General features: G+C 46.5%; 1 protein-coding gene across 1 annotated transcript in view; it reads left to right on the top strand.

Moving 5' to 3' along the window:
• Positions 1-1,026: 1,026 nt before the first annotated feature.
• The window catches only part of LOC115107142 (leucine-rich repeat protein soc-2 homolog), a 30,322-nt gene continuing 16,063 nt past the window's right edge, over positions 1,027-15,285 (top strand). The window contains exons 1-2 of the mRNA XM_029630572.2: positions 1,027-1,339; positions 6,265-6,463. Of these exons, the coding sequence (XP_029486432.1) occupies positions 6,272-6,463 (192 nt within the window). The 5' untranslated portion in view covers positions 1,027-1,339; positions 6,265-6,271. The remainder of the gene's footprint in view (positions 1,340-6,264; positions 6,464-15,285) is intronic.

Here is a 15,285-nt window from a genome sequence, read left to right as displayed (position 1 = left end):
TGTTTTGTACACTTAGTGTATGTCACCATTCCTGGTAGCAGGTGTAGCACGATTCCCAACGATTCTAAATGATTCCCAGCATTCCAGCATAGTTCAATTTCCCTCACTCAGCAAAAGCTCCAGTTACTTGGGAGAAAGAAAGAGATAGGTTTGGGGGGGTCGAGTGAAAATTGAGGCCAGAAAACCATAAATGTAGGATTAAGCTGACACATGAACACTAGTAAGGTACTTCCTGTCTGTGTCTACTGCTCCGGCCTGGGTGGAAGTAGGAATAGCAGGTCCTAGGTCAGTTTGTATTTCTCTCCTATCGGTTTAACATTAGGAATTAGAATTGAGTGAGTTGACCCTGGATCTGCATTTAATCCCAACCTCTGCCTGCATTGGGCCTTGACTGTGCTGTACAAAGACCTAACCACAGATACAGGATTTGATTTCCCAGTCCAAGTCTTGAACAATAGAAATTGAAGATAGAACTGACCTGTGGTTAGGAGGAAATGTAGCTGAGTTATACCAGTGTATGGAGAGCTGAGGCCGTTCTCCTCCAGGCAGGGACTTCCTCTGAGGCTCCTCACAGAGGCCCCATTGTGTTCTGGGGCCCCGTAGATTCCTCACCACACATGAAAGCCGCACATGCCAGAGTTTCACCTTGTGAAAAGGAAGACAAACATTTCTGAGTCACACTGCAGGTCTGATTAAGCCACGCACCCCTCTAGAAAAATAAGGGCTACTCTTGTTAGGGATGAAGATATTTTGTCCATTTGGGTGCTTCTCTCTCTCTCTGTCCCATTCTCTCTCTCTCTCTCTCTCTCTCTCTCTCTCTCTCTCTCTCTGTGTGTCTATCTGGTGTCTGTTGTTATAGCAGGTTCTGTGTGTGTGTGTGTGTGTGTGTGTGTGTGTGTGTGTGTGTGTGTGTGTGTGTGTGTGTGTGTGTGTGTGTGTGTGTGTGTGTGTGTGTGTGTGTGTGTGTGTGTGTGTGTGTGTGTGTGTGAAAAGTGTTCATGGGTGGGTGCACAGCCCAAGTCCGAGTGACCAAAAGCAGTCCGCTCCCCTCTGATCGTTCTCAGTGCCTACCTTCACACACAAGGAAGGGCACACTGCTCTGGTCTGCCAGAGCACACACACCTACACACACCTACACTTACACACCTATACACACCTACACACACCTACACTTACACACCTATACACACCTACACACACACACACACATACACACCTATACACACCCACCCTCTCTCTTCCCGGCACCCTGAGCAACCTCTCACCATTGGCCAGGTCCCCAAGCCCTCAGCATCTCCATCACGGCTGAAGGGACCATTCAAGAAAACAGGAGACAGAGGTAAGCCTTCTGGGTGCTATCTTCACTATGGGCTATGGGTTTTAGTATGCAGGATTTGCAAGGCACTAGCAAAATGAACTCCTCTAAAAAGTGCTGTTCGCAGTGCATGGACATGTTGGTTAATTGCTGATAGAGGTTTTGATATTCCATTTTTTTATTGCTTTGGGATTTGAACATCTATTCTTGGTTTGGATGTCTAGTGTCTGATCATATCAAGTAAATATATTTATTTATTTATTAAGTGTTTCCCTATTTCTTGCTTAGTGCACAACTGGCTTGGTAATTGTGGTGACAGCAGGGGACTTCGAAGAGTAGAGACGGCACTTTTGACACGTCCTCAATTGGGACCTTAACATTTGATCCGATGTCACATTTCATACTGAACAGAGCAGTGGTTGACGTACTTTTTAGGGATAAAGTTACGCACGTTCTGATTGGATCCTTTAATTGGATTGTTAGCGCGTTGTACCAAGTGTTTTGATCTCTTCTAGTAACCATTTTGGTGAAGGGGAAATTGGCACCCTGGATTGGAATCAGCAGGTTGAAGAGATTGGAGATATTATATTTGGCAATGGGTCTATTCATATTTTGATCTAGTAACACTGGGTTAATTTTGCCTGAATTTCAATTTACAGTGATTGATTGAAAGTATGTAAGTCTGTCAAAAATAAATCAGCTTTGCTTCCGGCTATTGGGAAGAATAAAAAAAACGGTCAAATCACTGAATATCAGGAATGCCCAAAACAGAGCCAAGCAAAACACAGAGGCAGTCTGTAGGCTGCACACACTCACACACACACTGTGTGCTGTGATGGCGTGTATAAAAGCAAGCCTATGTCTTTAGTATAGTCCCTCTTTCACCGTTGCCATGCGTTGTCATGGTTTCATGACATTATGAAAACTGACAGATTCCAGACCTTTCTCTATGCACCAATAAAGAGTAGAAAGTGTGCTGTAATAAATAGCAGAGGTATGAAACCACATTTAGATGTCTCTCTACCTCATATCAACACAGAATGGATTTATGACTAAAGCTGTAAGCTGTTTTGTTTTATTTTAATCGGCACTCATTCCAAAAATAGAGGCTCAATGTTCTTTCTGAAAGATAGGTGTGTTAGCTGTGTGTGTGTCTCTGTGAGGGTAGTGTTTGTGTGAGTCAGTGTTTAAGTGTGTGTGTCCGCAAGTGTGTGTGTGCGCATTGAATGAAGGTTTTCCTTGCAGTCGTAACTCACTGCCATCCTGTCCACAAACCTCGGTGGAATTTCGAGTGTGAGTGCTGAGACAGGCCGGGACGTGGACTCATAAAGAACCTCTGTGAAGGCCGAGGAGGCGAGTCAGCTCTCTCTCTCTCTCTCTCTCTCTCTCTCTCTCTCTCTCTCTCTCTCTATCTCACACAGTGATATTTTCCCTCACTCTCTCCAGCTAACCCTGAGGGCCAGTGCCTCATCCACGTCTCTCGCACTCCTCTCTCTCTTCCCTCGCTCTCCATTTCCCTGCCGGCCTAGAGGACTCTCTCTCTTCCCTCGCTCTCCATTTCCCTGCCGGCCTAGAGGACTCTCTCTCTTCCCTCGCTCTCCGTTTCCCTGCCGGCCTAGAGGACTCTCTCTCCTCTCGTTTTCCAGGGCCTTTTTTGACCGGCCTGTTTCAGTTCAGTCCAAAGTCAGGCCCTGTGTTACTGTAGAGGCTGCACTCACAAGTTGCTGTCTGGTCCTTCTACACATTACAGGATGTAGCTGTCAATGATCTACTGAACATCATTTAGACTGGCCTTTTCTTTTTCTTTTCTCAGTATCTTCACAGCCAACAGTCAGTCTGGAATTGACCATTTTTATTTTAGTGTCCAGAGATAGTCCTTTATAACCTACAGATGGTCGTGTCAGACATTGTTACTGTTTGTTTGCAGTACGTGGGGAATTATGTACGAAGACTAGCATCAATGCTTTCTTCCAAGGAGGTGGTGAGAGAGTGAGAGAGTGAGAGAGAGAGAGAAAGAGAGTGGGGGGGAGAGAGAGAGGGGGGGGGGGAGAAAGAGGTCTGACTCCGAGTTTTCTGCACAACAAGCGGAAAAGCACACATGATAAATGTTCACCAATTCAAGAGAACCAAAACTTCTTATGATAACATAGTCAAAATGTTGTGACATATTCTAGTAGGGAATAAAAAACAATAGTAGTAAGACAAAATGCCCCAAAAATGAACAAGGGGAAACAACCTATATTTCCCAGCACCTTGTAAACCAATGTGTTGGGAAGATTCAGCAAAAAAACATGTTCCCACGACACCACTGAATATAATTGCAGGTACAGCAGCATTTACCAGATCAACTCTGACCCTTCACCTTTGACACACCACAGGCAGCCAAAGATTAAAACCAAGATGGCCACCACCTCTTACAACAGTGCGCTCCGGGCTTTAAGGAAGGAGGTTTCAGGGGAATTTGGAGGACTCATATTTCATCTATTTGGGCTGTCTGCACCTTGGTAATGAATATTGAATTCCCTGACCTCAAAAATGTGTTCTACCAACCAAACGTCCAAACCGGACCCACATCACACCCATGCAGTTGGTAACGGAGTGATGCTGATACTTTTTCAAATCTGTCATACAAAAACCAATGACTGCAAAGTTAAACAAACCATATGCACAAGGACTACTTTTAATGATTTCCACACAACAACAGAAAACCTTTACTAGAAGAACATTGCTGATGCAAAATTTGTGCTGTTGGTGCCGCCATTCTGTTACCAAAGTTCTTCAAGTAAATGTGTTTTTGTAAAAAAATTATGTGGAAATTGTTATAAGTCATCCAATGAGCTGTATGGTTTGTTTAACTTTACAATAACTGGTTTTTGTTTGACATACATTTTAGTCTCAGCATCACTCTGTTACCATGAAATTGCCCTGCAGGTACTGTAACATGGGCAAACAAATCCTTTTCCTTTGGATATGATTGGTTTCCATGGCTATTAGAGCTGTATCTAATGCAGAGATGTGACTTTCCAATGTGTGTGTTGGCGCTCTGAAATTCAAAGGCTTGCATATACAATATATGCATTGTAGGAATACCATGACATTTAGTGAAGAAATAACAAAGACATTTGTGACTTCCTTTGTTGCCTCTGAAGATGGGGATGGATGATACAGCCGTTGCGATACACACTACCGGTCAAAAGTTTTAGAACACCTACTCATTCAAAAGTTTATCTTTATTTGAACTATTTTCTACATTGTAGACTAATAGAGAAGACACCAAAACTATGAAATAACACATATGGAATCATGTACTAACCAAAAAAGTGTTAAACAAATCTAAATATTTCAAATAGCCACCCTTTGCCTTGATGACAGCTTTGCACACTCTTGGCATTCTCTCAACCAGCTTTACCTGGAATGCTTTTCCAGCAATTTTGAAGGAGATCCCACATATGCTGAGCACTTGTTGGCTGCTTTTCCTTCACTCTGCGGTCTGACTCATCCCAAACCATCTCAATTTGGTTGAGGTTGGAGGGTTGTGGAGGCCAGGTCATCTGATGCAGCACTTCATCACTCTCCTTCTTAGTCAAATAGCCCTTACACAGCCTGTAGGTGTGTTGGGTCATTGTCTTGTTGAAAAACAAATGATAGTCCCACTGAGCACAATCCAGATGGGATGGCGTATCGCTGCAGAATGCTGTGGTAGCCATGCTGGTTAAGTGTGCCTTGAATTCTAAATAAATCACAGACAGTGTCACCAGCAAAGCACCCCCACACCATAACACCTCCTCCTCCATGCTTTGCGGTGGGAAATACACATGCGGAGATCATCCGTTCACCCACACAGCGTCTCACAAAGACACGGCGGTTGGACCCAAAAATCTCAAATTTGGACACCAGACCATAGGACAAATTTCCACTGGTCTTAATGTCCATTGCTCGTGTTTTTTGGTCCAAGCAAGTCTCTTCTGATTATTGGTGTCCTTGAGTAGTGGTTTCTTTGCAGCAATTCGACCATGATTCACACAGTCTCCTCTGAACAGTTGATGTTGAGATGTGTCTGTTACTTGAACTCTGTGAAGCATTTATTTGGATTGTAATTTGTTCATTAGAGGCTGATAACTCTAATGAACTTATTCTCTGCAGCAGAGGTAACTCTGGGTCTTCATTTCCTGTGGTGGTCCTCATGAGAGCCAGTTTCATCACAGCGCTTGATGGTTTTTGTGACTGCACTTTAAGAAACTTTAAAAGTTCTTGAAATGTTCAGTATTAACTGACCTTCATGTTTTAAGGTATTGGACTGTCATTTCTCTTTGCTTATTTGAACTGTTCTTGCTGTTCTTGTTGACATATGGACTTGGCCTTTTACCAAATAGGGCTAACTTCTGTATATGCTCAAACACATTAAGAAGAAATTCCACAAATGATCTTTTAAGAAGACACACCTGTTAATTGATATGCATTCCAGGTGACTACCTCATAAAGCTGGTAGAGAGAATGCCAAGAGAGTGCAAATCTGTCATCAAGGCAAAGGGTGGCTATTTGAAGAATCTCAAATATAAAATATATTTAGATTTGTTTAACACATTTTGGGTTATTACATTATTCAATGTGTTATTTCATAGTGTTGATGTCTTCACTATTATTATACTATGTAGAAAATAGTCAATATAAAGAAAAGCCCTTCAATGAGTCGGTGTTCAAAATTTTGACTGGTAGTGTAAATGCTCACTACTTTCTTATGGTTGGTTCATAAGATTATGCTAATGTTTGAATCTAAGTCTGAATAAAATAAAATATACTGAAGGTTTAATCAACATGTCTTCTTTGTGTACTATGAACGCTTCATCCAAATGTTTCTTTATCAGTGTTCAGGTTGGGTTCAGGGTTCATGATCTCGCTCTCTGTGTTCAGTGCTTGGTTGACATGTCTCTCTCGTCCTGTGTTTCCAGGTGGACTATGAGGATGTTGGAGGGGCTCATATTGGGACTCTTTGTCCTCAACGCAGTGGTGGCCAACCCCAGATTTGCCCGGCAGGTGGAATTAGACACGTACGACAGCGCCAACTATGATGTGGATCTCGAAAACTTGAATTTGGAGAATCCGGATGTCGATGGTTATGAAGATGGACTGACTATTGACGAACCTCAGGTAAGATACTGGGGGGAAATTGGAGGGATGGGTGACGGAGATGCTGAGATTTGACCTCAGACCCCGTTTGAACATTCTAAGAACGTATCCCTCTATCCACACGTCCTTGAAGCAATCACTAATCAGTGTGATAGGTAAAAGAAACTAGCAGATTACATACTATAGCTTACACTGACTCACTTATGACAAGTCAGTGGCAGAGGAAGGAACCTCACATCATAGACATCCTATGAAGGTGAATGTATTACTAATTTTGTACATTGTACGTATCACATTACTGTTTTGCCTTGGTTGATATTGCCGGCACTTTGCTAGCTCCATTTCCTGACTCAGACGTCAATGTCAAAGTGCCATGTAAGTTGGTGGATAAAGCATTGATCTTGTGGAAGATGGCGTGTTAATTCGTTGATGGGGACTTATCATGGCGTAACACCCAACAGTATCCTGAGCCTCGATGATGGAATCTGCATTAATGAAACATAGGAAGAGTTCGAGACCCAAGGACTTGGAACTATATGTTTTTATCTGCAAAATGTATCGTTTTGAGATCATTTGTATTTTCAAGTCCCAGATCTCAGAACTGTTTTGTGATCGTCTTCCTCTTTCACGACTCAATAAGTATACAGTCACATACAATTATTTTTGATTGACAACCCAGCATTGTGTGATTGGATTGCATATAGAACTTTATAGCACCAAATGGACAGCTGTTTGAGCAGATAGAACCTTCAGATTTTTGTATTATATTGTAAATTTACTTGTAAAAGACCACTTAAAGAGCAACTCTATGTGAATAAAGCATTACAGCCGTGTAGCATTCGGAGTCAAATACTGCCGTTGCTGTGTCTGTAGACAAGACTTGATGGGCTCAGTGAACATTTTTCCTCAGCTACAATGTCTTCAGACAGAGAATAATGCATACAATGACATTTTATTAGTCTATGTCGAAAATCTTCTTTATCGTTAGTCAGAGTCAGGTACTCAATTTCCCCCTGAAAGCAGGTGTATTTCCCCCCCTTTGGGATTAGATTGTAGACTACAAACAATACTGTTGGTCTTGTGTTGGTTTATCAATGTGTATAGATTGAAATGTATGCATTGAGCAATACAGCTGTATCATATCTGGCCGTGATTGGGAGTGTCACGACTTCCACCGAAGTCGTTTCCTCTCCTTGTTCAGGCGGTGTTCGGCGGTCGGCGTCACCTGTCTTCTAGCCATCATCGATCCACTTTTCAATTTCCATTTGTTTTGTCTTGTTTTCTTACACACCTGGTTTCCATTTCCATCATTAATTGTTGTGTATTTAACCCTTTGTTCCCCCCATGTCCTTGTTTGTTTGTAAGTGCTTGTACGCTATGTGACTGGTGAGCGTCAAGTTTTGTACCCATATAGGTTATTTTTGTATTGCCGTGGGTTTTGTAATTAAACTTCTCCGGCTATTACCTATCTCTGCTTTCCTGCGTCTGACTTCACTGCCACCAGTTCCGCAAGCCTTACAGAATTCTACACCACCCATATGTAGTCAGCAGGAGCAGGTGCCCTTGGTATAGGGGTCGAGGAGCGCGTCCTGGAGCAAGGGGCGATGATCCACCATCTCGGCGCCGCCATGGACCACATTGTCCAAATTATGGACCACTGGAAGAGACAGGGAGTTTCTCCAGCGCCTCCCCCAGCACAACAGGGACCTCCACTACTCACACCCCCTGCACCCGGTTCCAGTGGGATTCGTCTCACCCTCCCCGGGGAGTACAATGGGACGGCTGCCCGCTGCCAGGGTTTCCTGCTGCAGTTGGATTTTTACCTGGCAACCATCCACCCGGCTCCTTCGGGCCGTGAGAGGGTGTCCGCCCTCGTCTCATGCTTCTTTGGAAAGCCCTGGAGTGTGCCAACGCCATGTGGATGGAAGGAGATGTAGTGTTGGACTTCTTTGAGGAGTTCATCGTTTCCGGGCATTCTTCGACCACCCACCCGAGGGAAGAGCGGTGGGTCTTTTCCACCTGTGGTAGGGGATGAGAAGCGCACAGGAGTTCGATTTGGACTTTCGGACCCTGGCCTCCGGAGCGGGATGGAACGACAAGGCCCTGATCGACCACTATCGCTGCAGTTTGCTCGAGGACGTCCGTCGAGAGTTGGCTTGCAGGGACACCACCATTACCTTCGACCAGCTGGTGGACCTGTCCATTTGGCTGGATAACCTGCTGGCTACCCGCGGACGTCCAGATCGGGGTCTGATGGTTCCATCCCCCAGCACCACCACTCCGATGCCCATGGAGTTGGGAGGTGCTACCGGAGGAGGTTCCGTCTCGTGCACCATCTGTGGCCGCAGAAGTCACACTGCCGGTCGGTGCAGGGTTGGTTCCTCTGGGGATCGAGGCAGCAGGCAGGGCACTCTGGCGTCACCCCAGGTGAGAAAGCACAATTCTCACCCAGAGCCCTCTGGGTTTTCCCCGCATTCCCAGCATAAGTCGCTCGTCGATTCAGGCGCGGCTGGGAATTTTATTGACAGATCATTTGCGTAGGTGTTATAATGGTGGAAAGTCCAGACCCAGTCTCCACCGTGCGCATTCCCCCCGAATATGCCGATTTGGCTCTCGCCTTCTCCAAAAAGAAGGTGACTCAATTACCACCCCATCGACGGGGGGATTGTGCGATAAATATCCTGGTAGACGCTGCACTTCCCAGGAGTCACGTGTATCCTCTGTCACAGGCGGTGACGGTGGCTATGGAAACATATGTCTCCGAATCCCTGCATCAGGGGTACACCCTGCCCGTACCCCTGCACGGGCAGGGTGCAGTGGTGTATATTGATGACATTCTGATATACTCTGCTACACGTGTCCCTGGTGCGCAAGGTGCTTGGTCGACTGTTGGTGCATGACCTGTACGCCAAGGCTGAGAAATGTCTGTTTTTTCAACAGTCTGTCTCCTTTCTAGGGTACTGCATTTCCACCTCAGGGGTGGAGATGGAGAGTGACCACATCTCAGCCGTGCATAATTGGCCGACTTCCACCATGGTAAAGGAGGTGCAGCGGTTTCTAGGATTTCCCCATTACTACCGGAGGTTTATCCGGGGTTTTGTTCAGGCAGCGACTCCCATTACCTCACTGCTGAAGGGGGGACCGGCACGTTTGCAGTGGTCGGCTGAAGCGGACAGGGAATTTGGTCGCCTGAGGGCTCTGTTTACCTCGGCTCCCGTGCTGGCCCATTCGGATCCCTCTTTGGCATTCATAGTGGTGATAGTGGTGGACGCGCCCGAGGCTGGGATAGGAACCGTGCTCTCTCAGCGTTCGGGTACACCACCGATGCTCCGCCCCTGTGCCTTCTTCTCGAGGAAGCTCAGCCCGGTGGAGCGAAACTATGATGTGGGGGACTGGGAGTTGTTGGCTGTAGTCAAGGCTTTGAAGGCGTGGAGACATTGGCTTGAGGAGGCTAAACACCCTTTTCTCATCTGGACTGACCACCGCAATCTGGAGTACATCCGGGCAGCGAGGAGACTGAACCCTCGCCACGCAAGGTGGGCCATGTTTATCACCCATTTTGTTTTCACCCTTTCTTACAGACCAGGTTCCCAGAACTGTAAGACAGACGCACTGTCCCGGCTGTATGACACAGAGGAGCGGCCCATGGATCCCACCCCCATACTCCCCACCTCCTGCCCGGTTGGAGCCGGTAGATTGGGAGCTGGACATGGACATTGAGCAGGCGTTGAGTGTAGAGCCCGCTCCCCTCCAGTGTCCCGCTGGGTGTCTGTACGTTCCGTCTGCTGTCCGTGACTGGCTGATCTATTGGGCCCACACGTCACCCTCCTCTGGTCATCCAGGCATCGGTCGGACGGTGCGCTGTCTGAGTGGGAAGTACTGGTGGCCCACTTTGGACGTGAGGGTTTATGTTTCCTCATGCTCGGTGTGCGCCCAGTGTAAGGCTCCTAGGCACCTGCCCAGAGGTAAACTACACCCCTTACCCGTTCCACAGCGGCCATGGTCACACCTGTCGATCGGTTTTCTGACCGATCTTCCCCCATCACAGGGAAACACCACGATCCTGGTTGTTGTGGATCGTTTCTCTAAGTCCTGCCGTCTCCTCCCGCTGCCCGGTCTCCCTACGGCCCTACAGACTGTGGAGGCCTTGTTTACACACGTCTTTCGGCACTACGGGGTGCCTGAAGACATGTCTGATCGGGGTCCCCAGTGTCTGATCGGGGTCCCCAGTTCACTTCGAGGGTCTGGAGGGCGTTCATGGTACGTCTAGGGGTCTTGATCAGCCTTACCTCGGGTTTTCACCCCGAGAGTAATGGGCAGGTGGAGAGAGTAAACCAGGATGTGGGTACGTTTGTGAGGTCTTATTGCCAGGACCGGCCGGGGGAGTGGGCAGCGTTCGTGCCCTGGCCCAGAACTCGCTCTGCCTCCACTAACCCCCCTTCCAGTGCGTACTGGGGTATCAACCGGTTCTGGCTCCTTGGCATCAGAGTCAGACCGAGGCTCCTGCAGTGGTAGACTGGTTCCGGCGCGAGGAGGAAACATGGGACGCCGCCCATGTTCACCTTCAGCACGCCGTGCTGCGCCAGAAAGCCGGCGCAGACCGTCACCGCAGTGAGGCCCTGGTGTGAACACAGGGGGACTGGGTCTGGCTCTCGACCCAAAACCTGCACCTCCGCATGCCCTGCCGGAAGCTGGGTGTGCGGTTTGTGGGGCCATTGAAAGTCCTGAGGAGACTGAACGAGGTGAGTTACAGGTTACAAATTCCCCAGATTACCGTATTAACCGCTCGTTCCATGTGTCTCTCCTCAGGCCGGTGGTGGCGGGCCCGCTCCAGGAGACTGAGGTGCGGGAGGTTCCTCCGCCCCCTCGATCCATACTCCTTCAGTACCTCGTGGACTGGGAGGGGTAGGGTCCGGAGGAGAGATGCTGGGTTCCAGTGGAGGACTTGTTGGACCCTTCAATGCTGCGGGAATTCCACCATCTCCGTCCGGATCGCCCTGCACCTCGCCCTCCGGGTCATCCTCGAGGCCGGTGTCGGCGCGCTGCCGTGCGTCAAGGGGGGGGGGGGGGGTCCTGTCGTTTCCTCCCCTTTGTTGGGGCGGTGTTCGGTGGTCGGCGTCACCGGTCTTCTAGCCATCGTCAATCCACTTTTCAGTTTCCATTTGTTTTGTCTTGTTTTCTTACACACATGGTTTCCATTTCCATCATTAATGGTTGTGTATTTAACCCTCTGTTCCCCCCATGTCCTTGTGTGTAATTGTTTCTTTGTAAGTGCTTGTACACTATGTTACTGGTGCGCATCGGGTTTTGTACCCATGTAGGTTATTTTTGTATTGCCGTGGGTTTTGTAATTAAGCTGCTCCGGCTATTACCTATCTCTGCCTATCTCTACCTATCTCTGCTCTCCTGCGTCTGACTTCACTGCCACCAGTTCCGCAAGCCTTACAGGTCCTATAGGGCGGCGCCCAGCGTCGTCCGTGTTTGGCCGTCATTGTAAATGATAATTTGTTCTTAACTGACTTGCCTAGTTAAATAAATGTTAAATAAAAATCAAAATAAATAAATACAGCTGCAGGGTTCGAGCTTCTCAACTCACTTGCATACAATGTATTCATAAAGGGCTGGGGAAGGGATACAATTAGGAATGTAGCTACATTAGACATGGAACTAGTATGGCAAGAATGGATCAAAGTCAATGAGTGGCGTTGCTGTTTGTGAGAGGTGTTAGTACCTTCTACAGTAGCCTGTAGATACCGATGGCCTATGTGGCAAAGGATATTATAGCCCTTGTTGTTAAGTTCAATTCTAACCCACATTTGGCCCAGGTCTGACATCGGCATGCTAAAATGGGCCAAACTGCTCTGTGCTAGCCAGAACCCAAAGGGTTTCAAGTGGGCCAGAGGGTTCTGTCGGACATTAAACAATCTGAACAATAAAAAGCACCCAAATGAGTCCAAAATGGCGGAAAGAGGAGAGTGAGCAGAGAGAGCGCTGCCCATGCTAGAAGTAGCCTTCAACGGCCCAAGTTGGATGTGATGCAACTAGTCTGCAATGCAGGTTTGGACAGAGAACACTAAAACAGCCCATTTCAGCCAATGTTCCCACTTATTTTCTTTTGTAACAAAGACACAATGCCAAAACTTTGTCAGGCTGGCATGAGGCTCAACAGCGGGATCAGATTTTCGACTCGTTCCCCTTGAGCCAAACCATTTAAACTGAACCCGATGTGGTATGCCACCATCCAAGTCAGTCCCACAATCCAATGCACATTTTGCTATTATGACATGAGGGATCTGTGTACAAAACAATGTTGTAGTCGTTCATTAGTCTGCTGGTTTATCAATGTGTGTGTGTGTGTGTGTGTGTGTGTGTGTGTGTGTGTGTGTGTGTGTGTGTGTGTGTGTGTGTGTGTGTGTGTGTGTGTGTGTGTGTGTGTGTGTGTGTGTGTGTGTGTGTGTGTGTGTGTGTTGTGGTGTGTGCGTGCGTGCGTGCGTGCGTGCGTGCGTGCGTGCGTGCGTGTTGTGGTGTGTGCGTGCGTGCGTGCGTGCGTGCGTGAGTTGTTTTGGATAATCCCATCTGTTAAATTACAGCTAATTACATCTCATTTACATTGTCCCAATTCAAACTCTTCTTCTCAGTATAAACAGGACAGATGGAGTATAGTGCATGTAATCCAAAAGCCTTGGAATGATTCAGGGAAAGAGAAACTGATACAGGAGAAAACAAACCCTTGACAATAGTGTAGATAGAAGACAGTAAAAACTCCAGCAGTTCCCTTCAGACCTTCTCTTCAGTGGTGTGTGTGTGCTGGGGAAAATATACTCCAGCAGTTCCCTTCAGACCTTCTCTTCAGTGGTGTGTGTGTGCTGGGGAAAATATACTCCAGCAGTTCCCTTCAGACCTTCTCTTCAGTGGTGTGTGTGCTGGGGAAAATATACTCCAGCAGTTCCCTTCAGACCTTCTCTTCAGTGGTGTGTGTGTGCTGGGGAAAATATACTCCAGCAGTTCCCTTCAGACCTTCTCTTCAGTGGTGTGTGTGTGCTGGGGAAAATATACTCCAGCAGTTCCCTTCAGACCTTCTCTTCAGTGGTGTGTGTGTGCTGGGGAAAATATACTCCAGCAGTTCCCTTCAGACCTTCTCTTCAGTGGTGTGTGTGTGTGTGTGTGTGTGTGTGTGTGTGTGTGTGTGTGTGTGTGTGTGTGTGTGTGTGTGTGTGTGTGTGTGTGTGTGTGTGTGTGTGTGTGTGTGTGTGTGTGTGTGTGTGTGTGTGTGTGTGTGTGTGTGTGTGTGTGTGTGTGTGTGTGTGTGTGTGTGTGTGTGTCTGTGTCTGCTGGGGAAAATATACTCCAGATCGCTCTCACATGATTAACATTTTCAGTGCGATTATAGAATATTTGTTAGTGTGTGGCAGCGCTTGCCCTTGATACAGTTGGCTACTGAAGGGTGAGAGGGCAGATTTAGGAATACGGATGTAGAGTGGGAAAGGGGATCATGCAGACTGGAAGGAGTCCTCCCTCCTTCCCTCCCTCTGTCAGAGGAGACTCAATGATGATCTCTGCTTTCTCTTTCCAGCTCTCTATTGCCTTTCTTAATTCTGCAGCTCGTCTGACCTTAACCCTAAGAAGCGTCACACTTTTCTCCTGTAAACTGTAATCCAAGGCCAGAGTTACTGATCTGGTGCATTTAAAGCCCTTTGCAAACACTCCTAGAACAGGAGCTAACTTGGTTTAGAGCACTGTAGAGTATGTGTCTGTTGTGAATAGGTCACAGGTCACATTGCATCAGCAACATGCAAATAGAAGCTTGTAATGCTCTCTTTGGTCTATTTAAATGGTACCTCTAAGCAGCTTCAGAATAGCAGCTTTAGAGACAGGGGCCACTCCTGGAAAACAAGTGAAGTTATGTAGTAAAAATGCATAGCTTTATTCTGTTTATACCTGATTGTTATTAGCCTCTAGTGGTGTCCTTAAAGATGTTAATACCAGACCTGGGTCAAATACAGCCAGGTATGGAAAATACTTTCAAATACTTGAACTGCACTTCATTTAGTTTTCCCGTTACAATAGAACCAATAGAATAATCCCAAAAGTTCAAATGTCAAGTTAAATCAAGCTCATCTCAAATTGTACTTATAAATATTTTAGCGAAGTCTGATCTATACTGCAATTCCACATAAGATCCACAAAAGTTTTTTTTTTAAATACAATCATTGCATATGCATTGTATTTATTACATCATAATACATGACAACTTTGCCATTGTTTCGGCTATTTCTCAAATTAAAGTCTGTGGTGTTGCTTTGAAAACAAACAGACGTGTACCTCTGATCGCTCAGGTGACCTATGACCTTGTGATTGGCAGTTGCTGCATGTGGACAGGGATTAGTGTTTTCATCAATTTATAGGTCACACATGCTGAACACGGGTCATCTGGGCACCACAAGTCCCTATTAGCCCACTTAGCTAAACTCTAAACGTGAGCCAAGTGTTTAAGTCCTCCGTCACGTGTAACTAGGTCACCAAGATTTATAGCAGAAAGCCTTTCAATGGACAACATATTGTAAACAAGCGCTCTGCAAAATGTTTGATCTTACATAGATATTGTATTTCTTACCATTAGAATGCATTAACTTGATGTCTTACCAAGGTAAATTATTTTAGTGCACTGGCAGGATTGAAACAAGTCTTGTATTTCCTGGGGAAGCAAAATCAACAAAAGAAAAGTAAATGCATTTTCTGGGTGAGTGAGAGAAACTCAAAACAAGTCATGTTTACTTCCTTATCTCAATACAACAGAAAAATCTACGTAAGATTGACATTTTTTGCGATGTGGCTGCAATGTA

This window comes from Oncorhynchus nerka, linkage group LG23 (genome assembly GCF_034236695.1).
Source record: "Oncorhynchus nerka isolate Pitt River linkage group LG23, Oner_Uvic_2.0, whole genome shotgun sequence".
NCBI classification, from domain to species: Eukaryota; Metazoa; Chordata; class Actinopteri; order Salmoniformes; family Salmonidae; genus Oncorhynchus; species Oncorhynchus nerka.
This window is presented reverse-complemented; position numbering and strand designations above follow the sequence as displayed.